Raw genomic sequence first — 24,646 nt, forward strand, 5'->3', positions numbered from 1 at the left:
TGATACACTGAAGTTGCTGGAAGGGTTATGATTTATTTCCAGAGGCACACAGCACAAAGGGATTCACCCTCAGGCTGGATTTCCAGATCCAAGTGTGTGTGTGTGTGGCCTTGTGCTCCTCTGCATTTTATATTTCAGGGGAAGGAACACCAAAATCCTCAGCTCAGAATGGAGCTTCTATGGAGTTAACACCAAAGGCAGAAAGACAGCTGGAGCAAACCAAAGGAGTTAGATAATGAACCCAGATAAAACAAAGTATTAGAGGGGGGAACTAAAATACAGAATGGAGACAACCCAACACAAGGAATGGGCAGGAGGAAGGCAGTTAGTGCCTGGTAAGGAAAGCTTTAATTGCCAGACTCAGGAAGAACCTACAACTGTCAGCCATCAACCAGCATTCTTGTACTCATTTTCCCTCAGAAAACCTTGGGATAGAAAATTGTTCTTTAAATAGATGTAAGATATGTCTGGATAAATTAAACTAAAAGTTGAAGTTAAACTCAAACTAGAAGGTTTTGGTTAAGACTCAGATACCTCTCACTTGCATCCCAGACTCATGATTTTGTTGTCATTCCATACAAGGGAATCATTACTGAATTTATTCCAAGGATGCTGAATCACCAAGATCGAGGCTTTCGAGACATTTCCTACTGAGCGTAGAGAGCGTAGATGCAGTGCAAGGGAAATCTGTTACCTTGCTGCAGCCTGTCATCCTCATCACTAGGGGATCTTCCAGGAAGAAATTTTCAGCAACATCATCCCTGTGGGCACAAGTACACCCATGGGACGTAACAAACCCAACAGCCACTATCAACTATAAGCTGGTGGAGACAGGGTGCTCAGCCAAATTCTATCACCAGCAATCGAAAACCAACCAAAAGCAGCTATTTCACTATGAAACAGCGATTACCATGCTGACTAATGAGCCAACTGCTTTTCTATTTGTTCAGCACGCACAAAATTCCAGGAGAAATTTGAGGAAGCTGAACAGAAAACGAGGGCCTGAGAACAAGAGCCATGACCACACGGCCTCTTAGTCCCTCCCATAGCTTTTGAATCGCTGAAGCCACTTTCACACCATTTTTCTGGGGGAGGTGAGGGAGCATGGGGGAGATTGGCAAATGGATCATGGAGAGTAAAACCAATGCTGATGGTTTGCTGTTAGCAGCATTCCACAGGACTGCTTCTTGAGGTTATTTATGGGGAGCCTCCAGCCAGGGCCAACCAGCATATATCACGGAAAGACAGCCATCATTATTTCTACTGCTCCTGGAACAACCTATTTTTAATTGCTATACCAGAGTAATTTGGCCAAGGAGTTCTAGGCAATGGCAATTAAGAAGAATTGCAGATCTCAGCACTTTTAATCAATTAACATCACTTTGCAAGGCAGAATCAGTCCATCATCTTCAGAATAGCACCGCTGCTCTTAACATATTGTTTAAAACTATTGGACCAGGAAGTGCAGCACACGTTCGTTGCTTGGTATCAGTTACTGTTTACCACGGCCAAGTTTCCATGCGGATAAAAGCCTCTGCCCAGCACATTTCTGTGAAGAGTACCTTCCTTTTTGTTTTAAAAGCCTTGAAAGATGGAGCTGACTGGCTTTCGCATGCCTGGAAGATCAGTTACAAGGCAAATCATAATTAACGCTAAAGAATGTACTGCATAAATTAAGGGCCACATTCTCACCAAGGCTAAGGAATTTAATATGCATCAAAGATTTTATTTGAATTAACTGGATTCAAATATTAAAATAAGTACATTAAATTACAACATTAAATATGCTTTAAATACAATAAACTAGATGTTTTTAGTTTCTAAACACAAAGGGAACAAAAATAATTCAGAAGAATGCAATACAATTAATGACACCAGGTGACAGAACAAGGACTTCATGTAAATCTGCGAGATGTCAACTCTTTGCAATGTTTACTTTAAGAAGACATGGTGGCATTTCAACTGATGCACAAAATCCATGTTACATAAATTTAGCAAGGTATCTCTCAGAAAATATTGCTGTTATAATTCTCATTTTCGCCACGATCAAAACTCCTTTGGTAGCTCTTTTTCAGAGTGAAACACACCAGTATGCAAATCCCGAAAATAAACAGCATCTTGTAAGTATTACCACAAAAGGTATCTTCTTTATAGTTACAATTATCTAACAGATCTACAGTGTCTTTCCTCCTTTAGTTCAAATCAACTTACATATATACAATATGTAACAAAGTACTCACAAAATCCTTAGTCTTTCAAGACAAAAAACTATGCTTTCACAACATCAAGACCATAAAAGTCTGTTTTTTTAAAAAAGTTCTCAATTCTTAAAGTGGAGCACGCTGTACAGTAGTTTCCCTGTGATTTTAAAGGCAAAACTAAATGTTACGGCAAGTACATCAACAGTGATAAAAACCAGTTGCCCTAAAATGAGGTAGGGCCTCTGACTCAAATCTAATCCTTGCCACCCAACCCAGCAGAAGTAGTAATAAAATAACAATCCGTATTTTTGCTAAATAACCCAACAATTCACTACACACACGAACGCAGTTGTCCTCTTGGCACATAAAGGATCTCACTTCAAAACCTGATTTATCCAAACCAGACTGAAGTTCATACTCATTTGAAAAAAAAAACTAAATGAACACAAGGTCGAGAGTTTTCACTGTGCAGAATTTCAAAAATTCAGTGTATTTCAACAACACTGTTTGTACATAAATGTTCATCAATTAAGGGTTTTTAAAAAGTTACCCAAGTTGTCACTGTAGCTAAAGAATGCAGCATATAGGGTCTTTACGGATGCAGTCAGGAACACAGAAATGAAAAAAACAGACTTGCATCCATCACAGAAGTATTTCTTACACAGGTGATTTTACCTTTCCAACCAACTTCGATGACAATTGTAAGCAAATCTGTAAAAATAAATTGAGAAGAACCCAGAAGAACAAACAAACAACTAAAGGAAATAAAAATGCGACATTTAAAATTAGTAAGGAGTCTTGACAAGGATGATCAGTTAACATATCATTTTGCTTCTTGTCCACAGCAGTGCATGCAGCTGGTTGAATAATATACATCAACCTGAAATCTGCTAAAAAATAAAGTCTGGAACAGCATAGGTATTCGGTGTCCTGAAGATATATTTGGATTTTTTTTTTTATTTTTTATTTTTTTTTAAATAAAAGTATTTCCTCTCCATTATGCAACATAGTGGTACTGATTGGGGTTGTCTTTGTCTCTCTCCATATAGTCCCTGTCAATGAGAGACTCAATCCTCTTTTTCAAGTCTCCAGGCTGCAAGAAAAGATGGGATTAGTAAAACAGTTCATGATACAAAGGCAAATATATTTAAAAAACAAACACACACACACAACCAAAACCAAAAGACAGGACAGCTAAAGACCACATAGGAATAGGAACTACAGTGATTAGCTAAACAGAATTTCCTGCTGATTCTTTAGCTTTCTGTTCACACGCTCATTTTAGTACTTGAACCTTTGAATTTGATTCAGGCATACTGCACATTTCTTACTCTCACAGACAATCTGAATGGGAAAGTATATGACATATTTTTAGATAATCCTAGGATGGTTTGAAAAACAAAATCACTTACCTTCACTGGAAATTTCAGTTGATTATACAATTCAGAAACAAGAAGATTATGACCGAGAGTCTTTCTCATCTTCATTATTCGTACAATAGCAGCATCAATCTGGTATTGTCTGTCTTGGAATACTCTTTCAGTTGTGCTAACCTGTTCCTCGACCTAAAGAACAATACAACACCGTGAATAATTACCTTTCATTGCTATTATTTTATCTATTATATTTCTGCAGTTAACCTTTCCACTGAAAGGAAACTCATTCTTGTCCAGCTTTGAGACAGATGCAGACCTTGGTGCATGCTCATAACTAAGTGACTCTGAAGAGTACTGCTAAAGCAAGCCAGATATAACATTAAGGATAACGTAAAGAAAAAAATTTTGTCTTATTTTAAATCTATTTGATAAATCAAACTAATTCATTAAAACTCACTTCAGATTTGTAGAGCACAAAAGAATTTGACAGTCCAAATACATCAGGTCTTCAGCATTAAAAATGCTCAACTGATTGGACTTTTTACAATTTTATTTTAACACGCAAAGACCAAAAGGAAACAACTCAATGCTAATTAAAACATGTCAGCTGGTGTCAAGAATTGGGATTCAAGTAAAACAAATGTACCCACTACAAAAGAAGGGACAACCCTGACCTTTCAATAACCCCTCCTAATAAAGGAAAGTGACATTTGATTAACAAGTTCAGTATAGTACCAGCACTCCAGTCATACCATGAAAGCTTTCAACATGGACTGAAACATCTGCAAGCTCCTATCAATTTAACATAACGGCATTTAGATGTGCAGGCACAGGAAGAAGGAACCTGAATTGGTTTGATTTCAGTGAGATTTAGGATCTTTATTGCCTCCAGTCAGCCAGCCTGACTACCAAAAATGCAGAGATTCTGTCTCTCCGTGTGGGACATGGGTAAACAGTCAACCAGAATGAATGCAAAAATAAATACATACTGTTTCTTTCATCTGGATTTGATTGATCTTTATTCTAAACAACTTATGCTTGAAATCACCATTAAAGATGAATTTGTCTCCATCTTCTACATCCTTGCCCTTTGGATTTTTAATCAATACTCGCGCTTTCCCACAAGCTAAAGATTGCAAGGTTCTTCTTAATTCACTGTCCTCTGTGAAAAAGTTCAAAGTACAAGAGAAAACAGAACAAAACGTTAATATGAAAAGTTTTATGCAATTAATCTAGCCATACAATTTAAAAAGTTGTTTTTTTATGTTATTATCTTCTTCTAAGCTAAGTTCTAATTATGCAACAACTTACAGCCTTCACGCTTGGCCTCACACGTATCTCACAGGCAGATGCTGAGAGCGTGCACAGAACTCTACAAGTCAACAATACAGACTCAGACTCATCTCAGCAAAGTTTCTATCCAACAGTAGTATCAGAAAAAAAATCACAGCAATGTGAGCCTGGTTTTATTGCTGTAGTTTTGTTTGGCAATCAAAAGAAAAACCCGTTGATGACAGGAAACTCAAGCCAGACATTTTATGATTTCATCACTCTTTCTAAACACGCACCAGAAAATATAAACACAAATAATAAACAAACAAAGGAAAAAGGAGAGAAGTTGATAAGAAGATGTTTTGCGAGAAGGTACAGCTGACAGCTATTATAGTTGCAAACTCCACCACAACAAGAAAGTAGTGGAAACAAGGGGGTGAGGAAAGTTTTATCCATTAAGATTTAAAGCTAAAAGCATTTGGACAAGTAGATAAAACAAAGTCTAAAATATAATTACTAGAATGTTTTGAAGTCTCATCTCAAGATTTTGCACTACAACAGCCTCTGGAGTCTCCAGAATACTTTTATTGACAATATATAATTATCACTGAACGTGTCAGATCTGAAAAGTTCAAGAATGGAAGATTTTGCAATCCAGTGCTGAAATGCACAGAATAGCTGACTAAAAGATTAACAGTTATTATTTCTAAAATACTGTAACTTTTCCATTCACACAGGATGACCAGTTCTTTTAAAACAAAACAAAAACCTCCAGCTGTTCTATTACTACTAAAAAAAGCCCAAACTCTAAATCAAACCTTGAACTTCATGCTGTTTCAAACTTTTTAGGTGTTTCACCTTCAGTAAATACAGACTGATGCCCAGGCCCAAACTCCTGTGTAAGGATGCTGTTAAAAAAACCTTACAGTTCCAAGTGTGACCAATTGATACAGATGAGGACAAAGGAGGAAAAATCTCCATGATTTTGGGGGTGGGGGGTGAGGATGTTGTAATAGTCCACAAGCCACTTTTCTACTTAGCATGAGGAAAAAATATATGACTTTCTCACCCAGAAATGTGTAAGCATTTCATGTTAGATGGGAAGGGAATTTAAAGATACAAAAGGCAAGTACTGGTTTCTGCCATACAAACTTTTAATTTCTTTATGTTAACTTCAGTATGACTCTAAGTAAACCAAATATTTATCTGAGTGGCCCTATCTTCTGCTGAAGTCTGTAAAGGAGACAAGAAGACGTGACTGATGGACAGGAGGAACCAACATGAAGCAGCTTTCTCAGGAGTTCCAATAGGACAAGAAAGAGTACCAATGCTGCCAAACTGATTTTTATTATTCTGGAAAATCCCAAATGATTTATACCTCATTCCAGTACATGATTCATGAGGCTTTATTCTAAGAGGTCCATGGGAAGATACTAAATAAGCAGAATATAGTTTGTGATTACATTTATGATGTTCTCGATTAAAAACCAATGTAGGTGCAAGAAATTGTGGGCTGACAATCTGAGTTGATCTGAAGTTTGAGGATGACAGCTTTAAGGTCTGCCATTAATCTCAGACAGCTAACCCTGTTTCAGATGAGACCAGCTGCATTATATGTTATATGGAGTAGATCAAAATGTTTGGCTCTGTTAAATATGACTGCTAATCTCTGCAAGTGTAGTTAGTTATTTCCTCCCTCCACAGATGTGTTTGTATTCAGCAATGCTGGTTGTCATCTGATCTCCTGATTGTTCAAGTTGGAGATCCTTTTGTAACATTTAAAAGTTTCAGATTTGACCTTCCTAAAGAATCAGCATCAAATCTGTCGCATCGGGACTCCTCTTTTTCAGACCATTAATGACTACATTGAATAATAACACAGGGATCCCAATTAGGAGCTTTCTTGCACTGTGAAAGTGACCCATTCATTTCTACTTGTTTTGTCTTCTAATCAGTCATTCACCCGTGAGAAGAATTCCCCTCTCAAGCCATGAAAACTTATTTAAGAGCTTGTAATGAGCTCTTACCAAAAAGCATTTTAAAACCCAAGTGTACAGTTACCATGCATATGCTTGCTGACTCCCTCTAAGAAGCTGAAAGGGAAATTATGTGTCACAAATCATGCTCTTCCCTAATATACACTTGGCCATGAGCCTCTGGGTGAATACCATCAGGTGGTGGTGGTCTAATTTACCGTCAGATTTACCAATCTGTCCTGAGCCTTTTACTGACACTTAACTCAGAGTGCTTTATTCTGTCCCGTGCACTGGGTGCAGCTCCCTGGACTCTTCCGCCGTAACCACCAATGTGCAAAGGCTGGTTAACACCTCGTAATGGGTCTCAACATAAACACACATCAATTAAATAACTGCCCCAGGCTCCCAACACCCCCCAGGAAGAGTTAGCACATGTGAACACCAAAGCAAAGGAAGTGGTTAGACACAATTCTTTAGAGTGGGGAGGTTCAGCATCCCTGTCAGCGCTTGCTTTACAACATAAGAACAGTTGTCCTGAATCAGAAGGTCCATCCAGACCAGTGTCCTGCCTCTGACAGTGCCACCAGCAGGTGTGCACAGGACAGTGCTCCTCTCCTCATCCTACTGCTCCCTGAGCCTCCAATCATTTAGGGCTCAGGGAATTCCTAAGGCAGAGGCAGCTTCCATGCACTGAGGTACCTTTCCATGCATTGCTCGTCCTTGAATTCTGTAAACTTCCAGCTTTTACAACATGCTGTGGTCAAGTTTCACAGGTTATCACTGCTGGGCAAAAATCACAGTACTGCTCAGCAAATGCTGAGCTCCCCTCAAAGCAGCAGGAGGCAAGAAGGACGCAGTGTGAGACCTGCTTCTGAAACCATTTCTGGCCGTAAGACTTCTCTCATTTAGAAGGGAGACTGCTAAATGGGAATGGGACCTCTCTAGAGAAGCTCTGAATGCCTTGTGTGGGTAGAATTTGGAAGAGTTATTTTACTTCAGGTATCCTGGTCTCAAGGGCCCTGTGAGCCATGAACTGTCCTCATTCAGGGTTTCCTACACCATTTCCTCATAAGAGAGAGAAACAGAGATGACATAACAAAGGTAGCTCCCAACTATCCATCAATTCTAGCCAGCTGCCTTAAAAAGAGTCTATTGAAATCCTTCCTATTGTGCTGGGACATCATGGATTTCCACGCAGCAGATTTTATCTGTTGCTGTAAGGCAGCCAGAATGCAAGCGCTGAGGTAAAGTAATACAAGGTGAGAATGCAGGATCTGGATCAGGCTTGTGTGAATTTCTGTTTGTTCTGTAGGCCTTGTACTCTGACCTAATGAGTCTCTGGACCATCCTGATGCTTATCACTCACGATGGCATGCTTTCTCCAGCTCCCTTACCATTAATGGCACGGGTGACTCAGCAACCTGAAGATTCAAGGCTGAGAGGCTGGAGTATCTAGGCTGTGCTGTGCTGCCTTCTGAAACAACCTGCTAGACAATAGGGATTCTTGATATCCCATTATTGAATGTATTTACAGTGTTTTAGTACTTGGGTGTGTTCAGGGACTTTTTCAGCAATTGTTTTATTGGGTTGATCTGAAGGTTCAACATGCAGAAAGCTACTGGGTATGACCTGCTGGTTGACGCAGAGAGTTCCCAAGAATAAAGAGATGAAAGGGTTATGCTTTTTAATGCCAATGGCTGTAACTATTTCAAGAAAGTGTAAAAATTAGAGAACAAAACCAAAAAAACACCACACAAACAAAAACATTGAGAGGATAGATCCCACTGGTGGTTAAAAAGAAACCGTTTTCTCTTTTTTTCTGTTGCTGTTCTTTCAGGTTCAACCTGCAGAGAGGAACAGCTACAATGTACACTCACTACTGGACACTGCTCTTTTTAACAAATCAGATCTATAGTAAAAAGGGAACTCCAGCAACAGTAACGGAAAAGAGAAGGACAAGCTCTCAGAACCATTCAATTGCAAAAACTCACAAAATTATAGAAGCATTTAGGTTGGAAAAAGACCTCTAGACCATCTAGTCTAACCTTTAACCTAGCAATCACCCTAATATGACAACATCCTTCAATCATTGTCAAGATATAATATTTGAAAGTGTGATTAAACAAAAATAGTCTGTACATACAGCTAGTCTTTATCACAACGTGAATTGTAAGAACTGCAAAAATGTATTTTGTGAAACTGCCAGGTTGTTAGTAGCACCATATGCTACACACCTCTTACTGTCTACTTTACGAAGCATTTTATATACACCAGGAAGTATGAGCACTGTATTTTGCTCTTTTTTTTTTGTCATTGATATACTGTTGGCTCACAAAGTTTGTCCTAATGCTCATGACAAATTTCTTAAAATTAGGCCTTTACCTACAAATTTGTAATTGGCAATCACTCAATGAATAAATCTAAGAATCACAAAGTTTTTTTCTTACCTATACCAGTGGCCATTTTAATCTCTTCAAAACTGAATTCGTCTCCTTCATTGAACATAAGCAGCACTAATGTCTGAAAGAGTGATACTTGAAATTCTTTCTTTCCCTAAAAAAGAAATAAAATAATTAGCAGTAATATTCAGACCATTTTCTCTCATATCCCTTAAATCTGATAAGCTACAGAAGCAATACATTCTTTTTTATTTATTTCTAGAAGAGAGGGGCATTTTTGTATGCCTATCACACAGAAGAACTTGCTCAAAGGTAGCACTAAAGAAACAGGATATTTAAAAAACTTCTTTACTTGTCTAACAGTAGCAGTACATCACAAACCAGAAGCTCATTAGAATGAGCTAACAATTAGGTCACATCATTTACTTTATTTCATTACAAATTCTAGCTTTGCTACCACCAACAGCAAATCTTTTTTATACTTCATGCTGTACCAGTAGCCGAATATTTGTACGAGCAGGCAATGAAAAGGAAATAAATTCTCCAGATGTACACACTGTTGTCAATCAGCAACAAATCTGTCTTACTGTTGCATAATGACAAAATCTGTAAGTTTCATATTTACAGTGAGCTGGTAAAAGAATTCAAGGTTGTGGGTTTGCCTTTTTTTGTCTCGCTCTGCTTCAATTAAGCTGCATTATTAGCAACACAAGATCTTCCATGAGACAAAACAAAACCACATTAAGAAACAATGTGGTTATTTAAGACTTAAATAATTCAACAAGCATTTAGATTTTAACCAGTCATCACATCACCAAGGCCCTTCAGTCTCTTTTTGCAACAATTAAGCGTTCTATAAATGTCATCAGTATTTCTAAGATCAAAACAATCCCATATTAAAAATAAGATGCTGTACTATTTCTCTCTTTAATTTCCTGCTTTATTACAACTCTCTTTATTTGAATAAACAATAATTCCTATCAAATGAATATAAATGTTACTGCAAGGTATCACATATTTGTCTTTAGATCCGTTGAATTTCAGTTTAATTATAAAAAATATTATTGTTGTGCAAAATAACAATACTGAACTGTGATTGTTCCTCCGCCAAACATGCTATTACCTTGATAAAGAAAATACTGAACATGACTAGATTCCAAATAGTTGACTTAAATTTTACCCCAACAGGCTAAACATTAAACATGCACTTACTTCCTTAAATTCTGCCTTCAGGACAGCATGCCCTAAAGTGGTCTGCCACTGAAGCTTTCGACCACTGTGTTTTCCTAGATAAAAGGTTTTGAACACCTCTTGAAGCTTTATCATCTGCAAAGCAAAGAGAACAAAGCTTATTAGCGTTTTACCAGTACAGTGATGCTGGATGATTTCATGTTTAATTCCATTGTTTTTTTCTCAACAATATTTCATAGTAAATGTCTTTGTGAGGAAAAAAGCAATCACTTAATTTTAAAGAGCTAAAATTTGCTCTCAAGTACATTGCTACTACTGTGTACAAAAGAAATTCTCAATTCAAGTATAGCTTTCAACTTCCCTGATTATTATTATTATTTTAATAAATATGAAATGAAGCATCCATAATGGGTTTAACACCTCTAAAATACTGATTTTGTCCTGGACATTTCATCTGATCAGGAAGTCACAGGACAGGAAGCATACAGCTTGCACCTATACACTGACTACTGCCACCTGCTCTGAAGTTCTTCCTTTTATTTGCCATATAAAGTGTCAAGTCTTATTTCAATGCTTGAATCCCAAGTAATTGGTTTCTACTCCTCCATTTTCATGACTCGTTGCTCAGATTGGATCCTTCCACAGTAGTCTGCTGTTGAAGAAAACGTAGCACAGGAGAAAATGCACAAATGTTTCCACTGCTCCTGAACTGAACGGGATCTCCACCACCACCTTTGGCCTTGTAGGTATTTGCTGCTCTTCAGATCAAGCAAGGTATCGCAGGAAACAGGACTCCAAATATGTATTTCAACTTAAATAACTACAGGTATGAGCTTTGCAAAACCTGTATACTTGGAAGCAATCTTTTTTTCAGACCATTTAAATGCAGGGGCTAGTTTTATGAGAGATTTCACAGAGAACAGAGGAAGGATCTTAGGGAAAACAAGAGCATGCAGTAACATAACTACTGGCTGGATCAACATGCATAATCACTGCAGTTAAAAACTGATTATGGTGAACTGTTTTAAACTTTTAAGTGCTTGAATGCAACGTTAAATAAGACACTAATTTTATTTTAATACTAATTTAAGATTAGTATTATTTAAAAAGTGAAAAAAAAAGTGAAACAATCACATTAAAAAGTGGATTTTACCCACATTATTTTTTTGCAATTTTGAAATCTTTAAAATGAGAAAAATAAATTAAAAACTTAAAATCTCACAGAAAAACATTAAACAAAGTTCACCCTATGATAGTGATCATGATACCATTACATAATCTGCATTTAGAAGGAGAATTCAAACACTAACCTCTGAATTTAAGTGGACTTCCATAGGTGTATAAGTTGGCCAATATCCCATAGTTAATATATTTACTGTCAGGTCTATATTTCCTGGGTCACTTTGGTTCTGCATATACTAAGATACAAGAGACAAAAAACATCGAAGTCTACTGTTTGCATGCTAAATTAGAAAAATATACATACTTAATTTGAATTAGAAATTTTAAATTAAAAGGGTAATGATGAATTCCTACATGTCACATCCTTAATTACACATGCTCTACCAAGATTTTGAATTTCACGTCTAGTTAATGCCCCACTAACAACCTATTTCAAACACAGCAAGTGACTGCAAGTAAAAAGAAAATAACAACAGACACTGAAGTTCCCTAGACGACTGTCTGTATGAGGTATCAAGGTCAAAAACTTTAACCACATGCAAAAAAAAAAAAAAAGCAAACCAAAAGCTTTTGATCAGAAGCCAGGGCAACAATTTTAAGATCAGAGTGATTCCCTAGCACTTCAGCATGTCTATGAGACAACACATTTTCTTATAACTTCGGCATAGCAGCAGTCCAATCAGGCTGCAAACTCTGGGATAGAAAAAAGAAAACAAACTACAGTATTTTTTTAGTGGAGTAGCTGCTCTGGGTCAGACCTCTAGCCCAGAACTCTGTCTTCAGTAAGGCCCCAGAAAAGGTACTCAGCAGAAGCATAACAGGGCAAGCATACACAATATTTCCTCAGTCACTAACAGTTTGGAAGTTCAGGGGATGAGATATAAACAATTTCTATGCATTGTAGCAACATTCAGGGAGTTTTTCTGGCTTATTCGCAAAGAATTAGATCAGCAATAGTTTCCAGAATGAAGGAATAGGGACTTTAAAGGATGTCAACCAACTAAATTACTATGTGACATTTAGACTTTATTTCACTTTAAAAAGAATCAAATAAAAAAGATTTTATCTGAGTAGATATAGAATAAATAAATTATGCTTTATAAATGGATCTATAAAGAGACTGTTACTATGATTAGGGACTGCTCAAAAGCTGCTTCGTTTTACTTTAGCTTAATCCAAGGTATAACACTATTTAGTGCTTCCCCATCATTGTTGAAAATTTAGCACGCAAACACAGTCTGAATGTACCTGCTTAAACTGAACCATGACATCTTTTGACAGTTCCATGTCCTTGAACATGCCCTCCAGTTTGCTGGTAAAAGCAGCCCCACATTCTGTCACACAAATTAAAGCAAAGATCCCACAATTACAACAAGCACAGAACAAATGAAAAGTTTAACCAGAGATAGCTGAGCCAGATTAGCCAGGGTCTAGAGCACCCACACGTAAATACATATTCTGCTCCTACACAGGTATATTAAATGAACCAGTCAAATATCTGAGAGGTCAGCCCAATAGCTCTCGCTGAGCACAGTGAAAGTTGTGATATGCTCAGCTATTACTTAAGATCTGGCTTGTTACTCTTTAAAGTATGAGACCATATGGGTTCAAATTTACAAAAAAAGAATTAAAAAAATTAGAACGTCTCTAAAGATGCCTACCGTGTTTAAGCTTTGACAACATGGACTTCTCAGCATCTACTGATGCACTTTTTCCAACCAGCAGTCTTTTTGCCAAGTCCTTCTTATAGAATGCCTCAAACACATCTTTACCTGCATGGAAATGGGAGCAAAACATGCATGAAATCATACATTCTATTTGTACCATGGCACTTCAGCTTTGTGACACAAGCCTCTCTCATGGCATGTTGATCAGCAGATCAATATTCACTATGCAACAGCAAAGAAAAATATGCAGACAATAAGTTCTTATTATATTTGAATTATTCTCTTGACATACATATTTTTAAATTTACTCCAACTCTTTGGTGTCTACCCAGAGACCATAAAAGGTCTGCAACTCAATCTCCAAAGAAAGTTTGTCCTCCCTGTTGTGTTTAATGTGCTCCTTCCAATGGAAGGAACCTTGAATTTAAGACTAATTCTAGTGGAACGTCACACTAAAAAGATCTCATAGAGGAATAAAGTTCAGCTAGTAGCTAGAAAAGCATTTTAAATTGCATTAACTTGGAACAGATATTTCTTACCATGAATAAATCTAAATATGATCATGATTTTGTCAAGGATTCTTTCCAACTCTTCATCTGTCGCTTCTTTATTACCAGCTCTTAATTTGGAATCCACATATTTTGCTATAAATAAAACAGTTTAACAGTTTAATTAAAAATAGAAATCTAAAGTCACCAACTTCAGTGTTTCCCACTTGAAATATTACCATATATTACAAAAAAGCAGGATAAGTGGTAAACTTTCTCTTTTCTGTTCTCCCTATGTTCAGGGGAATGATAGAGCACTTATTGTACTACTGCCATAATGGAAAAGCATCACAAGAAGGAATCACCCAAGGGAAAAACAAAGGAATAGAGTAAAATCATTAAAATTAATGCATTAGAAGTTCCCACATTCTGTGCTGTATTCATTGCAAACACATTACTTGTTGAAAGACAATGCCTTGGAAGTGTATAATGCATATGAATGTATTTATGAGAAACAGAAACAAACAACACAAAGAGGACTACAGTTTTGTAACTTTCAGCAGGCTCCTCTTGCTCCTTGCCATGGTATTTTTTTGTATATAAAAAATTAAGCAGAAGCAATGCTTTCAAGTTAGTAGCTTCAGAATGATAAACATTATGTTAAGCCGTGAATTTAGCTAAGTACTGACTAAGCCACATTAGTATTTCTATGCAATCTTCTACTGGGGTAGGATGGAAGCCATTGCAATAGCTGAAACAACACAATCCACAAAGAACAGCAGGCTGTATCGTGGCTTTAACCTGCATTCACTAGGTTGTGCGATTTGTCCTACGTTAGGTTTGTTTTAGGATGAAGCCACAAAACATGGTGAAGACATTCAAAAGAGGGGAAAAAACTAGGAGCAGGATCTTCTCATGGTGTAAATGCCACGATTCCCCTAGCTGCAGGCAAAGCACAGCCTGAAGAGCAGCTTTTGCTAGGTCAGGGATAATTCCAGTAAAAGTACTTTTACATTATTTTTTTTTTTAATTATTTTTCCCTTAATGAGATCTAGTTCCCTCTTCAAGGTACTGATTACTTGTTTTCCTCCTTACATCTGAAAGCTTTAAAATTGTTCTCCCAATTTCAGCCTTCCATTCTGATGATGGACATTACTCACTAATTTCTTAGAGATCTGTAACATTCAAAGAGCTTGTGTACTACCAGACAAAAATAGTTCATTTTTTTTTTGCTACAGCTGCTCTCCCCCCAGCCCCTGACGCCGCTCGTAGGATTCGCATTGTGTTCTCTGAGCAAGTGTTAGCACCAGTCACAGGGTAGTAAGCAGAGCACAGAACAGCAGAGGTTGACATGCTCCTTTGGGACACTGCACACACCTAACAACACACCCGCGCCTTCGGTCCCGCCGTGCTCCCAGGTTAACTTTTGCCTGGCACCCCCAAAGCGAGTCTCCTAAAAGCAGGACGCGTACTGCTATTACACTAGCACACTCAGCAGCAGCATCTCATCATGCTTTCTACAGACTTTGGAAATATTTTACAGAAAAACGTTTGTGTACCTATCAATTCTGCAGGCTTATTTGGTCTCTTGTTGATAAATGTTTCAAAGGACTCCTTCATCAAGTTTATAAATTTTTCATTTTTCTGAAAGCACACTTCTATGATATGGTCCACTTTATCCTTAAAATCTAGTAGCTCTTGCACCATATCCTTGTCCTTTTCAGGATTAACCACTATTGTTGTCCCAAAGTTCTGCAAAACAAACACTTTTGATAATAAAATACTTTAGAGTACTACCTATCTCCCCCAACAGACACATTCACACTTATAAAATTTATCATTAGAAAGAATAAAAGTGTTACAGAGCTACTTATATGTGACTTCAAGTTTTCAAAAAATGAGATGCATTAAAATTTGAAATAAAAACCCAGACACACATTAAATGGATTTCAAACATCAGCGTTTGACTTAAAGATTATATACATTTAAGACAGAAGCTAAACAAAAATACAAAGTAGACATGACTGTATGATGCACAAGTTCACAGTTAAATACAGAACTACATGATTCATGTAAAAGAAATTATATGGAAACTGCCTCAGAAATGTTACGTGTAATGGAAAGCTTTGCACCATTCTGCTGAAATCCACTACAGAGCCCTACTGACAGGAACAGGTGGCTGAAATACAGCTACTGCTCATCGCTCCAAGATTGCTCTCAGTGAGGGTTACAGACCCCAAAAAAAAACAGCTGATTTGCAACAAAACAATTTTCCCATTTTAAAGGAGTCACATAGTTGGTTTTCTTTTCTTGTTCATTTACTATCCTAACGTTAGAGCTATAACACCATTTGCCCACCAAAGCAAGATGTCCCATAAGGGAAGAGCTGAACCTATCAGACCTTTTACAACTGCTTAATAACACCAATCGCTGCCCTAGACAGAATGACCGGTTTTCCACCATGGGAAAGAGCAATACTGGCACAGTAATAGTGGAATACTATTTAACCCGTGTATTTACATCAACTAAAGTACGTTAACCACAACAGTTAAACAGAGATGGGAAAATCCCTCTCAAACCTCAGAATTTCCACTTAAATACCTAACAAACCACTGCAATCCTTCTCCAAGATCTTTCTTGAGAACCATTTCCAAGTGAATTAAGAGAAAAATGAGGCTGCCAAGCGTCCTTAGGCTTGCTGTGTACATCTTGCACTGAATACAATTTCCCTTTCATTAACACAGCATCCAGATCTGTCTCCACCAGTTATGTTCATAAGTTGCCGTTCCACAAATGGCAAGCTGAGCTACAGAGAGCTAAGTGGCATCCCTGAAATCACAAAAAGGTGACTACAGCAGAGCACAGATCTTCCCTCCAGTACTCTGTCCCTATGTGCTTTTTCTTTCTCACAAGGTAGAATTTAAGTTCTTGAAGCCTCACTTTGATGAAATCTGTCATACAGAATGTTGTCAAGGAAAAAAAATAGAGCAACTTGATAGAAAGTGCAGATTTCTGAGCACGTAAAAAAAGGTTCTTAAAAATGAGGCCATGAAAGGTCTGATTCTGTGAGACATAAGGCATGATCAAGCCATCTAATCAACTTGCTGCTGAAGGTGAGGGCCTGCTCCTCCTTCCCACGGGTTCCTACCTGTCCTGAACTACTCCTTTCCTTGGGCCAGCACCAGCACTGTTCTGTGAGCCTCTTTAAGCTCACTAACCTTGGCATAACCCTGACTTTGCCCACGTACAGTTGTTAAAACACATCACAAAAAGAAGTCTATGGAGCAGCAGGCCATGCAAGTGATGGAGGAGTGTGATCCAGGAGTGAGGAGGAAGATCTGGGAGCCAAGGCAAGCCGTTCAGCTGGCCCAGCTGACCACAGATCCACAGGGACAAGACCCTGCTGAGCAATCTGCATCTCAGTTTTGGGGGTGGAGGGGAGACACTGCCTTTCTCCTATGTGCTGTGCATAATAACTCCAGGTATGGGTGCACAGGAAAGTCACCTCCCAAATGAACCGATGTTGTGCACTTAGCCCTGAAGGTAGAGACACCCATGGACGATTCAGGGGAGAACTAGCACATCGGGAGTTACCAACTCCAGAGAGAAGTATTTTCTGCAAAGCTTTGCTGCCTTCATCTTGCAAGAGCACTGGAGTGCAAGTTCTCTGTGGCAGTGTACTACCTGCATATTATGACTAACTAAACAAACCAGATACCCCACTTTGATAAGGGATTATTTTCAAAAAGAGCATTCCTTTCAAAATGGCTTGAGCATTCACCTTAGTGCAGTTGGTTACATGAAGGACTGCTAATCTGCAGCAGGCCAGCTGCATTCTGGTGTTCCACGTATGTAAAACATTTGGGTGTATTTGTACCAAAACTCAACATCTACTACAACTCAGCATACTCTAAATAAATGCTCATATAGCTCTATTTAAAAGTACACCAAAATAACTTCCTTGCATATCGTTCAAACCTATATTGAAAGCAATTTCCAAGCAGCTAGGAATTAAAAATCAAAACTTAAGCGTTGCTGTTTCTCACCACGTGATCATTACTGGGGATCAACATACCATCAACCATCAACATATTTGCTTAAAAAAGAACTTTGATGTATAAACCTAAAAGATATACTATTCTTGTTTCTGAAAGAAGAAATCTATGATAACATCACAAATTTTGAGAGTAGCAACAGATCTTTGAAATACCTTGATGTATTCACTCCAATGTTGCAAAAGGATCTGCTGCCCCCCTTTTACCCGGCTGAACAGCTGGTACGTCTGGGTCAAGTCTGATATTCTGTTTTCATCAAGCAGGTTATCAAGCCCTAAAAAAATTAGAAATACAAGCAAATTAGGAGGGAGTTGCATAAACACATTTAGGAATACATCAGAAAACCAAAATCTCTATGAAATACGCCAAAAGCATAAAAGTATGAATTTTTAAAGACTAAATTTCTGAAAGCAAGTATTATGCTCAGGATTAACATGCTCCCTTGTTTAAATTGGCTGAAATGATTTACACTATGATATTATAAAACTAAGTCAGCTGAAGTACTTTCCCAACAAGGTGTCAACTCTAAGTCTTTTGCAGAATGTTTATGAACAGTACTTGATTTTAAGAGCAGTTTTATCAAAAGAACTCAAAAAACCTCCAAAGAATGTCAAAAACAGTAAGTACACTGTCCCACATTTAAAGTAAAGACATCTACTTTGCAAGATTTTTTTTTTCTGTAGTGTTAAGCCATGTTTTTAGATTAAGGACATGCATAAATTGTCTATGCTCATACTGATGTAATAACACATGATTACAAAGCAACATTTCCCTTTTATCAATTCACCCTACGTGAGACAAGGCCTTGGACTAATGAATAAAGAAAAACACAAGGCTAAATGTAACACTTTTAACAATTATATACACATTTTAACATTTGAGAATGTGGTGAATATAGGCCCAATGTAATCACAGATACATCGTCTGTTATCAGTGACAATAGGCTTTGGTAAAATGTTAAGGTAACATCAAAGATTTATGCCACTGTTCAAAATCCAGAAAGCTGGATTTTACACAAGTTGACAATTGACATCAGTGTAGCTGACACTGTACAACTGTTCTACTTCATGTACAAAATGTTCTTAGTTACTTCCAATTTTTAAACGGTATTAGATTACAAAGGATTTTCAAGTACTACTTGACGACATGACCCCATTTTCTACTCTCTTCTTCACCTTAAGATACTTCCATTTTAATTTATCTACATGTTCAGAAAGGCAACCAGTATTCTAGAATGATGTCAGGTAAGCTTTTGCCCTTGTTGAGATACCAGAAGAATTAATATACTTTAGAAGTATATAAGACAACAGATTACAAATTCTTGAATACATGTTACTGATGTTCTTTTGAACACTGAAATTAGTAAATGCCCATTCCATCATATCCAAGCATCATCTCTTACTCATTTAGGGAGACCAATAAATACACTAATTGCTTTGTTATAACCTAGCTGATAAAGTACAACCCTTCTTTCTCCTCCAGCATATAAACTGCATGATGGAAACAAGCATTTTGTCACATACTTGACAAATGAAAAAAGACATTTAGGTAAGTCCTCTGACACAAGGCTTCACACAGCTTCCAGAAAGCACTGTCACAGCCTTGAAAAATTTTATTGTACTCACAATGAAAAAAAGCAGTATCTATTCAATGGAAGTTGTAATAATACAAGAAAATAAAGTTTCTCATATGTACCCTGCATGGTAAGATTTTTTTTTTCCTGTATCAAACTTGGTACATCATATGCCTTCTCTCCTGAGGAACAAAACCTACAAAAGGCAGTATCTTCTACTTGCACGGAATACTAGAATGTTATAAGTGGATTACAACGTGCCCTGGATCAAACAAATGCAGAAAGTTATGTAAGAAGTGATGTTAGACTTGCTTCTTTTTTTCCTCTAAGTGTACACATAGAATGTAAAAATAATCCAACAATATTACAAGTCCCAAAATATAGTAACTAGAAAAATGTATAATTTTCTCCATATTTACATGGACACTGCATACACATTATAAACCAAAAAAGAGTGCAGACTTTTTTCAGAAAACAAGAACATGTTTTCAGACTACACCAACTGATATACAAATATATCATTGGAAAAGTGACTTGAAAATAACACGAATTAAAAAAACAAGCAAAATCAGCATGTAGCAACAAAACTATTACTTATTCTTACCTTCTATTTATGATAAGCTTAAGAATAGCTAAGATAGAGTAACCATGCTCATTTTTGTAAATGTACTGAAAACAATGAAATAACCTACTCCCAGAGTAGTTCAGTGAAAACTGTAAGCATGCATCTTTCTTTGTCCCCTTTGTAAAGATAGAAGTGAAAGGCATGTGCAAAACAATCCAAAAGTATTAACAAACATGGATGTGATGGAGCTTATAGATAACAATAACAGTTCTGCAACAGTAAAAGAATACATAAGGATACACTGCTACAAGATCTAAAGCCTAAAAGATGGCTAGTGCTAGAAAAGGAAAGGATTATTTAAAGTAATAGAAGATCAGACCAAACCCAGGAATTCAGTGAAAAAAGGCAAAGATTAAAAGTTAAGAGGAACAAAGAAATGGTGATTTGAAGATTGGTATCTGAATAGGGAGTTCTTAAGAAGACTGCAGCTCAAATTTAGAATTGCCAGACAGAAGGCAAAATACAGAAAAAAGCATATGAAGTGCATCACCTCTGAGTGTAGTCAGCTCCAATAGCTCATGATTCTTTAACTATATAACCACAAGGATATGTGAAGTTATTGCACTTGAGCTGTGTAGTCATCACACAAAAGAAACTACAACAGTAAATGCAGCTTTCATTTGGAAGTTGAAATGAGGTACAGAAGATCAGCAGTTCCAAAGGTTTAATTCCCAAGCTCCAAGTCAAAGGGGATTTAGAGAGTTCATCAAGCTTTAGAAATATGGAGTTACATTTTAGGTATTTGTTTCCTCATGGAGGATCTACTTGTCACAGTGGGCGTGATAGTTTTACTGAATTGGCTTTCTGTGTCTATGGAAGCATTTTCCACAGCTACCATTTCTCATGAAATTAAAGATGTGGATTCTGATGTTATCGCAGAGTACAAGAATCCGTTGTTTATCAGAGAATTCATTATTTTTTTTAAAATACCTTTTTGCAAAATAGCTGTTAAGTGTTCTCCTAGTAGCTGTTTCTCCACACAAGCTATCAGTGGTTTCCTAAATAAGGAAAGAAAAGTATGTTAGAAGTACCACAGCATAAGGAAATTGCATCCTGTCAGAATATACTTGTGAGAAACTTACAATATTGTACAAAAATCAACAATTTTCTACTTGAAACAAAGGCTACAAATTAAGAAAAAAAGTCTCGTGTGATATAAGAAAGAAAAAAAGTTATCCACATATACAACTAAAAAAGAAATTCAGTTTTCAATAATAAAAACAAGCTATAGAACAGTAGAGAGAAGTTTAGATACCAAAAATCTGTATTAACTAAGTCTGGAAAAAGTCAATTTGACATTTTTCTTGAAAAGAAAGAAACCTTCCAAAGATGTGCACTCCAAAACAACACAATACCATATACACTTGTGATGTTCAAAACTGAGTATTTTTATCCAACTGTATTATGCAGCTAAATAAATTGAGCTAGAACTATAATACTCCTCAAATTGGCTAATCATTTAAAATTCACATTTGAAATCTCCCCTGCTTTTCACAATTAAATATTTTTGATGCATTCCCTTTATACAGGGCTGAAAAATAATGGCAAGTTTACCTTTCCATCATTTATGGGCTAATAGAGGAAAAAAATGCCCGAAACACAAAGGTATAACTGATTTCACTATCTACACTTCTACCATTGTTTATCATATGACAACAACAGACCGAACACTTCCTTCTGTGTTAAGCTTTATAAAACTGGTTCTCAGACCCTTAGTTTAGGTTTTCTAAAAGAGAGGTGTTGAACTCAGATTGATGGAAGCCTGTTAGGTAGTAGCATCCTCTTTAAGCCCCCACCTTTGCTAAAATACCTCCTATTAATGATTTGCTCAGCATTTAATATACAATGCACAGTTTTAGTCCCTTAATCTCAAAAGATTAAATTAGAATTTGGGAAGGTCCGGAGAAGGAAACATGGACAATTAGATTATATAACAGCATCTGCAAGAGAAATATCTGTACACATCAGGAGCCTTTGATGTGGGAAAAGGTGAAAAGAAAAGGGCTGACCACTTCCCCTTCCAATACAAGATTTGGGGACATCAGTGATGGTACTGGGTGTCAGACTTCAAATAAACAGAAGTTTTATCATATGGTTTATATCAGATTTATCATATGGTGGCTGGTGCTCTGCGGGATCTCCTGGCCAAGGGATGTCACAGATGAAAAAACTTAAAGTGAATCCCAGTGAGACAGCACAAATATGTGAAAGAGATTCATTGGGTAATACTAGGCATGCAAACAGCATCAGGTTCCGAAAATATGCTGAGCTGCAAATAGGCAGATACTAGGACAGTATCAAGGCATCACATACAGTTTCCTTTAAGTGAACGTGAAAGACCAGTTAGACAGACCCTTGGTCTTAATGCATGTCTGTTTTTATGGCTACTTTCATTTTCCCTGAAACTTCCAACTACTGCTGCCTGTCTCCAAGAACAGGAAGATTCAGGGTTGCATAAAATAACATCCTTTGCCCTGAAAGACCTATTCACCCTACAGAGGAAGTAAGGGTAATTGGTTTGCATGAGACAGAGCAGTACTTCCTAAGAAGCAGACAGACAGAACGAGTATTTATCTTGACATCTAGCTGATGAATGAGCATAATGTATCTTCTGCCTCAAAGTATGCATCTACTGACCAGCCAGGAGATTTGCTTATTCTGGTCAGCTGTCCAGGCACGTACTGGTGGGCTGAACAAATCACTCAATGATCCGCATCAATACACACTCCACACGTTGCACAAACATGTTTTAAGTATTCTGAATCGTGTTTCCCATGCTGGTTTTCATTTCTGTCTAAAGTTCAAAGTTACTAACTAAATTTAACATCCTTCCTGCTCTCTTCATGCACACCTGGGGAGACAGTATGACCTGAGGGCAACTCAAGGGCACTAATTTTAAGAGCTGCTGTTCCTTGATGCAAAGACAGGAAATCAGTGCAAAGCCTTCTAAAAGTAGGTTTCTAAGAGTTTGACTAAGGACTAGACTCAGAGCAAGGACTGTGTATCCCTGCAATCAGCACTGACAGGAAGAAAAGTTCAAATATGCACCATTATCTCAAGGGCATTTGCTTAGCCTATCATTTTCTTCATACATATGTATACACACAAGTTAAAAAAATATGTATTGCTATTCTTTTAACACCCAATAAAATGCCAACATATTGGCTAAAAAATGAAGGAGTTTGGGAGCGATATTCTGAGTTAATTTTACTTGCTTATGTTATTTTAAAAAAAAGGCAACAGCTTGCTGCATTACATATAAATTAAGTATGCATTTATAATCTGTCAGTGACTGTGCTGTAATTCCTGAATGCACATTCTTACCCCAGCAAAGCACACACTATTACTCAATAGCTCAGGGAAAAAAGTGACAAGCTACCTTGCACAATATATTGGCAGCAGCTACACCAAAGCTGATTCTACTTCAAACATCTTGGAATGTTTGCGTTCATGTTCTCTATCCTATGTCATAATTTAACTTTTTCTTTTTTTTTTATCCTCCCCCTCCCAGTGCATATTCCCATATTATAATCACACAAATGTTTAAAATCAGTTACTGCTTCCATAATCCAAATATGAGTTATATAATATTTGTTAACTTCAAATTACACTGATACTTTTTTTTTTCCAATTTCTCCTCTCGTACTTAGAGAGTATTCTGATTTTAAATAAAGCAAATTTGATAAAAATGAAGCCTTAAATGAGAAAAAAAACCACCACCAAACTGTATCAGTGCTGTCAACAAGATAATATCTGTAAAATACTACAGAAATAGTCTGTGTCTCTACCACCATGAATAACCACACTGTTTTATGAAAGATGCTTGACTTTTGCTAAGAATGACAGAATTTGTACTGACTGTGTGCTGTGGTCTAAGTATGTTATCACTCTGTCTCCTTCTTCTTCCAAACGTTTATTAACGTGGTGAAGATATTCTGGAACCTAGTAACGGAAGAGAATGACAAGCTCAACAGATAAGTACAAAACCACAAAAGACAGATAATGTTTCATGGTGATAATTTTAAACTATAAAGAAAGAGTGTATTGATTGGAAAAGACTATTCCACCACAATGTTGTTATACATTACATAAATATCTACACTTTAATTAAACAATACTACTTCATAATTAAAGTATTATAACTGCACTTCACAGAAAGAAGCAGATAATCAGAAATCTGAGGTTACTGCTGAGGAATTTTTTTTCCCCTCAAAACCCGATGAGTTAAGATAGTCCTTAAAATATCAGAGAGCATATTTTCAGTTGGTGTGAACCACGTAGTTTCTCCTAGGGCTATCTGTCCCTATGGAGAGTTAGCACGTATCAAACTCGGGCTTCAAATTATCAAAACAGTTACGCAGATGTTGATATGCATGTGTAAATATATATGCATACACAAGGACATACACATGTATACACATAAACATATAAATGCGAACACTTTATAAATTAGAGCCTTATTATTTTTGTGCTTTTTTCCTCAGTTTTCCACCAGGCCTGTAAAGCAGTAAGACTTGTGGGAAAACTATGCATCAGAGCATTTCATCTCAGGTCCTGAGGGAACTTCAAAGCATGAGGTGAATGAAACGGAATTAGACACAAAAGATCCACTTCAGTGTCATGTAGACAGGAATTTTCAGA

General features: G+C 37.0%; 1 protein-coding gene across 1 annotated transcript in view; it reads right to left on the bottom strand.

Moving 5' to 3' along the window:
- Positions 1–1,698: 1,698 nt before the first annotated feature.
- CUL4A (cullin 4A) overlaps positions 1,699–24,646 on the bottom strand; it is a 36,391-nt gene continuing 13,443 nt past the window's right edge. Inside the window, exons 8-20 of the mRNA XM_072031673.1 lie at positions 23,865–23,947; positions 20,936–21,003; positions 17,963–18,081; positions 15,312–15,504; positions 13,804–13,908; positions 13,259–13,369; positions 12,846–12,931; positions 11,726–11,833; positions 10,437–10,550; positions 9,273–9,378; positions 4,567–4,739; positions 3,614–3,766; positions 1,699–3,294 (exon numbers count right to left, since the gene is read on the bottom strand). Coding sequence (XP_071887774.1) covers positions 3,199–3,294; positions 3,614–3,766; positions 4,567–4,739; positions 9,273–9,378; positions 10,437–10,550; positions 11,726–11,833; positions 12,846–12,931; positions 13,259–13,369; positions 13,804–13,908; positions 15,312–15,504; positions 17,963–18,081; positions 20,936–21,003; positions 23,865–23,947 — 1,515 coding nt within the window. The 3' untranslated portion in view covers positions 1,699–3,198. The remainder of the gene's footprint in view (positions 3,295–3,613; positions 3,767–4,566; positions 4,740–9,272; positions 9,379–10,436; positions 10,551–11,725; positions 11,834–12,845; positions 12,932–13,258; positions 13,370–13,803; positions 13,909–15,311; positions 15,505–17,962; positions 18,082–20,935; positions 21,004–23,864; positions 23,948–24,646) is intronic.

This window comes from Anas platyrhynchos, chromosome 1 (assembly GCF_047663525.1).
Source record: "Anas platyrhynchos isolate ZD024472 breed Pekin duck chromosome 1, IASCAAS_PekinDuck_T2T, whole genome shotgun sequence".
Taxonomy (NCBI): Eukaryota; Metazoa; Chordata; class Aves; order Anseriformes; family Anatidae; genus Anas; species Anas platyrhynchos.